Source organism: Clytia hemisphaerica, unplaced genomic scaffold (assembly GCF_902728285.1).
Source record: "Clytia hemisphaerica strain Z4C2 unplaced genomic scaffold, Clytia hemisphaerica genome assembly, whole genome shotgun sequence".
NCBI classification, from domain to species: domain Eukaryota; kingdom Metazoa; phylum Cnidaria; class Hydrozoa; order Leptothecata; family Clytiidae; genus Clytia; species Clytia hemisphaerica.
Window position 1 is genome coordinate 1,028,979 of NW_027104293.1, and position 10,524 is coordinate 1,039,502.

General features: G+C 38.2%; 2 protein-coding genes across 2 annotated transcripts in view; one reads left to right on the top strand and one right to left on the bottom strand.

Annotated features, from left to right (window-relative positions):
- The first annotated feature begins 4,762 nt into the window (after nt 1–4,762).
- On the top strand, nt 4,763–5,268 carry LOC136817181 (uncharacterized). The gene is made up of 2 exons (XM_067073516.1): nt 4,763–5,008; nt 5,179–5,268. Exons 1-2 carry the CDS (start codon nt 4,763–4,765, stop codon nt 5,266–5,268), a joined length of 336 nt encoding a protein of 111 aa, XP_066929617.1.
- Nucleotides 5,269–10,023: 4,755 nt separating this feature from the next.
- LOC136817182 (uncharacterized) overlaps nt 10,024–10,524 on the bottom strand; it is a 2,919-nt gene continuing 2,418 nt past the window's right edge. The window contains exon 2 of the mRNA XM_067073519.1: nt 10,024–10,215. Coding sequence (XP_066929620.1) covers nt 10,024–10,215 — 192 coding nt within the window. The remainder of the gene's footprint in view (nt 10,216–10,524) is intronic.

Genomic DNA, 10,524 nt, shown 5'->3' on the forward strand with positions numbered 1-10,524 from the left:
TTAAGCGACCGCCAAATTAAATTCCCGCCAAATTTAGTTTTTTCGTCCATCCGCCAAATTAAATTCCCTCTGAAAAACATTTTTGGCCATCCGCCAAATTAAATTCCCGCCAAAATTTCTTCCTTTAAGGTATGTCCTGAGTGTTGATGACAGCTTTCTTAGGGACTCTGCTTCCTCTGATACACAAAACTGTTGAGCGGATCAATGCGAATGAGATTTTCGTTCTCAGATAGTTTAAAGTAAGGGAGAAAAGTTCACCTCTCTTTTCAACCATGAGTGTTGCAAGGGATCGAATAAAGATTTGTTCCCTGCCGGTTCCGCCATTGGTAGTGAAAATTAGCGGTGTGAAAGAGTCTCCTTCAATCCTAATGATGCGGTTATAGTGTCTCTTTTTCTCCTTTTTATTTGCTTCGAACATGCTGGAGGGGCTCATCCTAGAGTACCTTTGGGCATAGGCATTGAATACACTAACATCAAAAAATGCCCTCTGGCCTCTAGTCCAGAACCCGATAGCGCTAATGTCCGCTCTGGCTCCGTCCTCTCTAATTTTACCTGGTGGCAAAACCTCTCCTGTAATCGGCTCCAGGCTTTGCTCAATCGCAACATCTTTTTTGACTTCACTCAATAAGGTTAGATAGTGTCTCTAATTTCATTATGTCTGTGATACACAAAACCTCCCTTAGGGCATGATAAAGCATGTTCTATTGTGAAGCGATTTCCACAGGCACAGTGGGTAGGGAGATGTTTCAGCTGCCAGCGATAGCGAATGGCGATGGAATCGAAGAGCTCTCGTTTGGTCAGGTTAAAGTTCTCTCCTTTCAACGGTTTCGCAGTGAGCCAGTTCGATGCTGCTTTTGTCTGTGCAAGTTCGTTCGCCTTTCTTTGGTCCGCTGTCATTTTGGTTCTTAGATCTTCCAGTATCCTAAGATGTCTAGCTTCATTTTCTCTCATTATCTTATACTTTGCTTTTGTGTTGTTTCCCGGAAACTCTGTTGTTTGTGAAACAATATTCTTATGAAGCTCTTCACTGACAGTTTGAGAGTTCTTATATTCTATCTTCACAATGTCAGATAAGATAGGTATACCTAAATCACCTTGTTTGACTGGGAGAGCCAAGAGCTTCCTTTCGAGTCTGCTGCATCGATGACCTTCTGTCAGAGCTGGTATCAAATGGTTGTCTATTGCTTCATCCAGTGGTATAAGCAGTTCATCAATGTCCTTGAGCACACGTAGGTGATAGGGAAATTTGTGGATGAAGCCACCGACAAATGAGCTATAGGCGCACTGGGGTTGTGATTTTGCTATCTCACTGAGTGTTTCATTTTGTTTCACCCATTTTTCAACAAGTCCTTTAAAATAATCAGTTTTGAAATCCTGTGTACCGACTGTTCCACCCAAGTATTTTCTTCCTGAGCAAGTACTTTTTACATTAGTCCCTGTAAAGATACGTTCTGCCTCAGTAAAGTCCTCATCCTTGACAATTAACCACGATTTTGATGCCTTAGGGTAGTATCCCAAAATAGGGCCAAGTCGTTCTACTGCATGCCACCATTTCAATAGGTTTTGAAGGCTACCGGCACCTGCCAGGTCATCGGCATGGGCAACACTCTTTACATCATCTGAAACGACCTCCTCCCGAAGAAGCTGCTGGAGTGGTAGGAGACCAATTGCATATGTCGGCATGGCCAGAGGATCACCTTGTGTTGTCCCTTCGGCCCATGTTATCTCAATACCTCAATCAACAAGCAAACGTGAATTTCTAGCATAACAGTTATGTACATAGGCTGCAAGGGCTGGACATAGAGCTTTAACATTATGGAGAAAAGCAGTTCGATTTAAAGAGTTTTCGTTTAGTCCTAGAACACCTTTGGTAGATGAGTTTTCCAGTAAACGTAGGGCTGCGCGTATGTTCCCACGAAGCATGTGTTTGGTAAACTCAGCTGTTAAGGATTGTTCGGTTTTTGATTTGTTTTTCGTCAACCGTGACTGAATCTCTCGAGATTCATTCAAAAGTTTTTCAAAATCTCCAACTCTCCACAAAATTAGACGTCGTTGTAGGGTATGGGTGTGGTCCTTGGCTTTTTGAACGAGGGTGGGGTTTTTGGAGGAGCAGGGCAGGCATACACATCATCATTTTAATGGATACTTCAGACAGACCGGTGGAGTTGGAGTTCCAATAATTTACGAGTTTTGTGTTCTCAATAATGTAATCTTTTCCTGCTCTGCTCGATGGAGGCATGAAGAGATTTTTGCGAAAATAAACAATTTCTTCGTAACAGGATACAGTCTATAGTTTCATGTAGGTCTGCTACGGTGTAGTTTCCCCAGATTTTGTTTTGGGTTGTTCTATTCTGCTCGACTGTTTCTGGTTGCTGAGGGACGTTGTGGTTTATCGGTTGAGTGGGTTGGGTGGCTGATAGTTCAGTAGATTGGGTGGTTGTTGATGGTCGAGAATTGACATTGGAGATGGAATCGCTGCTTAGAAGGGTAGTGGTGGTGATGGTGTTGGGCGGAGGGTTGTTTGAGGATTGATGTTCTTGTTGAGGATTTTTGGCACATTTCCTTTTGTGGTTGGCTAGTCCTCTCTTTTTAAAAGGAAGGTTGCATAGATCACATTTTACGTTGAGAGATTGTTGTGATGACTTTGGTGAGAGTTGTGGTGAGGGCTGCGATAGTGGTAGGATTTTGTCACTGATGTCGTCTGATTGTTGTTGGTTTGACATGTTTCTGGCTTCAGTGGTTAAGATATTAAAGAAGCTCTCTATTTGGTTAAAGCACAGTTTGTTTAATAAGATGTATTGGTTTGTAAGCTGGCTTGTGTTGAGGATTGTTGCTGTTTGGTGAAGACGATGTTGCCCTGTTCAGAGGGGAGTATCCACATGCTGATTTTGGTTTTGGTTTTGGTGGTGGTTCTTCGTCCATAATATTGTTTTGAAGATTGTTGTACAAAGTAAGTGATGTAGGAGAAAAGTATAACAGTTCAATTGCATTGAAGACGTCTAAAAAATCGGCTCTCTGCGACAAACTCTCAATGTTTTTGTCTTGTTTAAGTTCTTCTACAAAGCTTTGTCCACCATCTTGTCTTATTTACGTAACTGTTTAGTACAGTAGCGTTTAGTATGATATAAACAAATACTTTTTGCTTAAAGTCAAATCTGTGTTGATTATAAACACATATAACATGGCCAATGATAACTAGTGGAAACTTGCCGTTTTCAATCGATTTGATTTTGAAGACTTCGAAACGACTTTGAATTTTCTTTATGAATCCTCGTAATTAGTTCATGAAATGAGTATGGCAAATTAACATTGCCTTGAAGGGATGATTTAAAAGGACCACCAAACCTTGAGATCATAAGGTGGATAAAACATTTCACTTTAGTAGTACATAATGAATTATAACTGACCATTGAATTACTATGTGGGAGAAATCTTTGTTAAATCTTTTTTGAATTGAGCCGTCGAGGTAAATAAAAATCTCATATAGGGATTTCGAGTCAAATGTTCTAGACGCCGTAACTTTTGATACAATAATTTTATGTTAAGAATAGTTAGATAAATGAAATCGGGTGGCTTGAAGGTAACCTACTAACAAAAATGAAGCAACTTGCAATAAAGGTTGGAAAGTTTAATTTATTTTTCATGGAACCAGACATACAAGTAAAGCTACAATATCGGTCAAAACATATTGAGAATTTTGCTTAATTCCTCGTTTTTAACAATTTAAAGTTTGGGTGAGAAAGCTGACAAATTTAATCGAAAATTTCAATTGGGGAGGGGTTTATAGACTTCAAAACTAATATATTCCGAACCCTATTGGACCATACTTGAACTTTTGGATCTTGAGATCCTAAGTTCATAAGTCTTAATTAAGTCTACAAACAGTGCCATAATATATTGGCACTTTTGGCTAATTTACCATTTTTCGAAAATTGAAGTTCCAGCGAGAATGTCAATTTTTAGGCCTTCAACTTGATTTCATCGATTACTTCGATCTGGGAGGGATTTATTGGTTTCTAGGCTATATTTCAAGCCCTACTGGACCATTTTTGAACTTTTGGATCCTCAGATCCTAAGGTCGTAAGTCTTAAGTCTAGCGTTAAAACTCAGAGTTAAAACTCTACCCTTCGAACCTACTTTAGAGCACTTACAAATCGATTGTGGTTTCAAAACACACCGGTGAAGTTCCTTTTTGTGCCAAGTATTTTGTGACTGATTGTAGCATTAAAACTCAGATTTAAAAATCTACCCTTCCAACCTAAGTTATAGCACTTCCGAATTGTTAGTGGCTGAAAGAATTCGTGGGAATTTCCTTTTTTCTTAAACATTATGACTTTCATTTATGCCACCTCTTAACAAATAGATGTCGTCTTAAAAGTATTAAGTAATGACGGATGATAAAATGTGATAGAGCAACCTAAAAGAAGTACAATTTTTCTTTTACATCCGGATATTCCTTATTTGGGTAAAAAGTAATTTATGCATAAACATGTCCATTTTCCATAATTCATGTCATTCAAAATTGGCACAAATTGGCACTCATTGTAAATTTCAAAGTCAGCAATATGGCTATTGATTTTCTTTACATTTAAAAACAAATTATGAATTAACCATATATGGTAAAATAAAAGAGCTTAGCCTGGAGATCAGTAAGGTATAAAAAGGCTTTGCATTTGATTTATATCAAGCAAACATTCAATCTCAAACTTGGTAAACTGAAGAGAAAGTAAAATTTAACACAGACAAGTCTTGATCATCAAATATGGTAGATTCCGGCATCAAAATCACAAACGACTGCATTGAGGCTTTCAAAGGATTTCACAAAGCACCACACAAAGCACCGTTTCTGTCTTTTGGTTTCAATGAAAAATTGACAAAGTTGTCTGGTTCATTCAGCACCGTTGGCGCTACATTTGAAGACTTGGTAACAATCCTTGCTCAACATAAAGCTTGCTACGTTTTCTACGACTGCCAATATGAAAACAAAGAGGGACACAAACGCAACAAGGTAAGCTCATTCCATACACATACTAAGGAATGAAGTGGTCCGGTATTTTCGAAACCAGAATAATTTTTAAAAAGCATATATTTTTTATAGTATTAAGAATGTTTGGCCTGAAATCTGAAAATAGCTATGATTATATTCGATCATCTATTTAACTTTACTTCCTATTTTAGGCATTATATCTATCTGGTCAGGAGCTGAAGCATCAGGAAAAAGAAAAGATGTTGATTGCTCCACCACCAAGAGGTCGAAAGAAAATGTAATGGCTTTGCAAAAAGCTCATTTCACGAATGGTCTGATTGACGAACAAAACTTCATTGACGCTGTTTGTAACTAAAAACTCCAAAACAGATCTCTTTTTAAATAGAGATAGCTATTTTCATTCCTTTGAATTTTTGTAAAATATCTACACTATTTATAACCCATCTTTATTGTAAATTAAATTGTTAATCTCTTTTCAAATAAAAAAATCACTATCTTACCGTAAGATGCTTTGAATTCTGAATTTATTTGTCTGCCTACTTTTTGTTAAAGTTAAATCTGCAAAGATACGCGTTTTCGTACTCAATAAAAGAAATGTGCTACTTTTTGCTTAAAGTCAAATCGGTGTTGATTATAAACACATAACATGACCAATGATAACTGGTGGAGACTTGCCGTTTTCAATCGATTTGATTTTGAAGACTTCGAAACGACTTTGAATTTCCTTTATGAATCCTCGTATTTAGTTCATAAAGTGAGTATGGCAAATTAACATTGCCTTGAAGGGATGATTTAGAAAGACCACAAAACCTGAGATCGTTGGATGGATAAGACATTTCACTTGACTACTATACATAATGACTTATAACTGAGCATTCAGTTACCATGTGGGAGAAAATCTTTGTTAAATCTTTTTTGAATTGAGCCGTCGAGGTAAATAAACATCTCATATAGGGATTTCGAGTGAAATGTTCTGGACGTCCTAACTTTTGATACAATAATTTTATGTTAAGAATAGTTAGATAAATGAAATCGGGTGGCTTGAAGGTAACCTACTAACAAAAATGAAGCAACTTGCAATAAAGGTTGGAAAGTTTAATTTATTTTTCATGGAACCAGACATACAAGTAAAGCTACAATATCGGTCAAAACATATTGAGAATTTTGCTTAATTCCTCGTTTTTAACAATTTAAAGTTTGGGTGAGAAAGCTGACAAATTTAATCGAAAATTTCAATTGGGGAGGGGTTTATAGACTTCAAAACTAATATATTCCGAACCCTATTGGACCATACTTGAACTTTTGGATCTTGAGATCCTAAGTTCATATAAGATAATAATTTATTTGACGTCACTTAATCAAGACGCTTTCTTGGAACAGAAAATTTTTCCAACAACATCTTCACCAAAATATCAAATGTTGAAGAAAAAACCTTAATTTTTCTTCTAAACCTGACGACATGGCATCCAATCAAAAGAAATCCAGTGCTGAATTGGTCATATGCACACTAACGGACTGCATCGACGACAAAGATCAAGATTGTTTGGTTTGTCTGAAATGTAGACGCTTGGTCCATTTTCGCTGTACACAGTTACCACCATACCAAATTCAACTTTTCCTAGACAAGCACAAAAGCACGCACTACAAGTATGTTTGTCCCAACTGCGTGACTGTAACACCCAAAGTTCTTGAACTTGTTCCTGCAAAACCACGGACCTTACCATCATCTGTTAAAAGGGAAAACGAGACACTCCGCCGAGAACTCAATGCTTGCAAAGGATTGTTAAAACAGAATGAGATTGACCGAAAGAAAATAAATGAACAACAACATGAACTGGAAAGTTTAAAGAGTAAACTCAGTACCGATCCTGGCCTTCACACTTTCGAATTTGTCGAACAGAAGTTGGACCAAGATAGAAAGCAAAATCGAATCCCTCAAGAAATGCTTGAGGAGACAATTAAAAAAGAATGTAAGTTTATGTCACAGACCTATGCCAATGTTACTGGCTCAAAGGAGTCCCCGGATTCAAAAGCCCTGAAGAAGTGATCAGGGACGCAATACGCGAAGAAGAAACCGAAGAACAGTAAACAAAAACGCGCCTCAAATGTTATCGTACATGGCGTTGTTGAGCAAAGTATTAATGATGACAAAACCTGGGCTTCAAACTTGATTAGGATACCCACTCACGCAGTCTTATCAAACGTGTAGCAAGATTGGGTAAGGAGGAAAAGGAAGAAAAACGTCCATTGTTAGTCTCTCTTAACGATGAGTCTGATAAATGGAATTTACTTGGCAATCTTACAGCACTGAAGGATAACGCGACGTACAAAGGCATTAGCGTTACTGAGGATCTCACCCCTGATGAAAGAAAACAATTCAAGGTACTCTCAACAGAAGCCAAAACAAGAAATTCACAAGAGAAATCAGAAACCTATATCTATCGTGTGAGAGGCAACTCAAAAAACGGCTTTTAACTGAAGAAGATCAAAGTCGCAAACCACCAATAAAAACAAGAGAAACGCATAAACAAGTATCAAAAAACAAAAACGAGAACCAATCAAACACAATTTCGGAAATAAAAATTATGTATACAAATGCCGACCAGCTCACAACAATGAAAAAACTACAACTAGAAGAGCTCATAACAAAAGAATATCCACATTTTATTGCAATCTGTGAAGTCAAACCAAAGAACGGTGAAAGATGGAAAATTCACGAATATCTAATTGATGGATACACAGTCGTAAACCACACCAATACTGAGAACAATACAGGACGTGGTATCGTCATCCTAGGACATACCAGTGTAGACCACCTTACAGTTGACATTGAATGTCCTGTAGCACTGGAGGAGGCGTGCATATCATGAAGTACGTCTGACTGGAAAAGATATGCTTTGCTTTGCATGCGTCTACCGCAGTCCAACGAATCAATCAACTCTGGGAAAATAATGCCAATCTTAACCCAGCTCTTACGAATTATATCAGAAGATAAGAGATACACGCATCGTTGCATCATTGGCGACTTTCAATTTTCCAACTATAAATTGGAAGAACTGGACAAGCCCACATGTAGAGGAAAGTAAAGAAGAGCAATTCCTGGAAGCATTACGTGATTCATTCCTTTTCCAACATACGAATGAACCTACCAGATGTCGAGGTACTGACGAGCCTTCACTGATTGACCTCATCTTAACAGATGAAAGAGATCAGGTTCAAGATCTAAATTTCCTAAGCCCTTTAGGAAAAAGTGATCATAGCGTTCTCTCTTTTAGCTTTAAATGTTATATGGAACTTAAAGCCCAACCAAAAGATACACCTACCACTTGGCAGACTTTAAGTCGATGAAAAGTCATCTGCAAAGAATCAACTGGACGAGAGAATTCATAGATACCTCACATGGGTCGATCGAGGAGCTCTGGTCAAAATTCAAAACAAAACTTCTTCAACTCAGAGATCAATTTGTCCCAAGAAAAGAGTTAGGAGCGCCTCACTGGAAAAAGAGGGAAAATTCCAATTAATGCTGAACTACGTAATGACATCAAAGAAAAGAGGCGACTTCACAGGATCTGGTTAAAATCAAAATCATCACCCACAAACAGACGTCAAGCAAGAATCCGATATGTAATCGCGAGGAACCGTGTCAATCGAAAGATGGCACTTGCAAAAAGAGAATACGATCTAGCCATCGGTGAAAAAACTCAAAGAGAAACCCAAAAGCGTTCTGGTCACATGTCAGAGGCAAACTTAAATCAAAATGGAGTTTCCCCTCTTCTTGAAAACGCCCGATGACAAGACATCCCTAAAGCACGAGGACCAAGAAAAAGGCCACAACATCCTGCAGAAACAATTTTGCAGTGTCTTTACTAAAGAACCGGAAGGTGATCTACCTGATTTTTGACAACAGAACAGATAAAATACTTCAACCACTAAACATTACGAAGGAAATGATAACAGAACAAATCAGGAAGCTCAATGCGAATAAATCAAGTGGTCCAGATGAGATTCATGCCTCAATGCTTATTGAACTTCGTGACCATATTGCAGAACCACATCATTCAATGATATAAAACTTCGAGGAAGGAAACTTACCTAGTGACTGGAAACTAGCATATGTGACACCAATCTATAAAAACAAAGGAGCACACAACCTTGTATTAACTATCGCCATCGCCCCGTAAGTCTAACTTCAGTAGTCTGTAAGTTGATGGAAACAATGATACGAAAACATATCATGGAACACCTTATCAGCGAAGAGCTTCTATCGAACAAGCAATACGGTTTCATCAACAAAAGGTCAACAGTCACACAGCTTATCTCCTTTATAGATATGTGTTGCGAATCAACTGCAAAAAGTGAAGTGGTCGACTGCATATACACTATACTCGACTTTGCCAAGGCATTTGACACGGTACCCCATCGAAGACTTATGATGAAACTAGAACGCTACGGGATAAACGAATTAATTCTGAACTGGATCAAATCTTTTCTATCGAACCGCAAGCAATTAGTGAGTGTTAATGGTGCAAAATCATCTTTAGATCCAGTGATAAGTGGCATTCCTCAAGGAAGCGTGCTCGGTCCTCTGCTTTTTTTTATTATATTAATGACCTACCAGAACATGTTCTATCAAGCATTTTCTTGTTTGCAGACGACACGAAGATTATAAAGGAAATCAATTCCATTCTTGACTCCTTAATCGTACACATGACATTGAAGCACTTGAAAGATGGTCCCATGAGTGGCTGTTGAAATTCCACCCCCCGACAAATGCCACGTTTTAACGATAGGTAAATTCGAGAACATAAAGCATGCACACCCGTATCAACTAAATGGAGAGCAACTTGAACATGTCTTCACAGAAAAAGATCTCGGTGTTTTGATAGACTCAGATCTTTCATTTGAAGAACATATCGCTAAGCAAGTAAACAAAGCTAATTCTATGTTGGGATTGCTCAAAAGAGGATTTCAAGACCCTAGTCCTCACGTATTCCAGACACTTTATACCACCTTGTACGACCACATTTAGAGTATGCTCAATCAGTATGGCAACCAAGATTACGTCGATCTATCAACCTGATCGAGAGTGTCCAAAGACGTGCGACAAAACTAGTAAAACCAATCTCACGGTTACCATATGCAGAAAGACTAAGACGCTTGGCGCTACCATCCCTTGAGTTTCGAAGACTTTTCTGTGACATGGTCCAGGTGTATAAGCATATCCACATCTATGATAGTAAAAACACCAAAAAAGTTTATCAAAAGGACGCGACCATGTAGAAAGCATATACACGAGCTTCAGATGAATTTCCCGGACGATGGAGTACGTGGTCACAAAGCAAGTCCTTCTTTTATAGAACTATCTCAACATGGAACGCGCTTCCAAAATACGTGGCAGAAGCATCATCGATAAAATCGTTCAAGAATAATTTAAACAAAGCATGGGCAAACCATGAACTACGCTATTTATTGTAAATAAACAAAGACCAGTTCTAGAGGCCACGGCGTGCCTGAACTTTGTATTCGTTGTAATAATA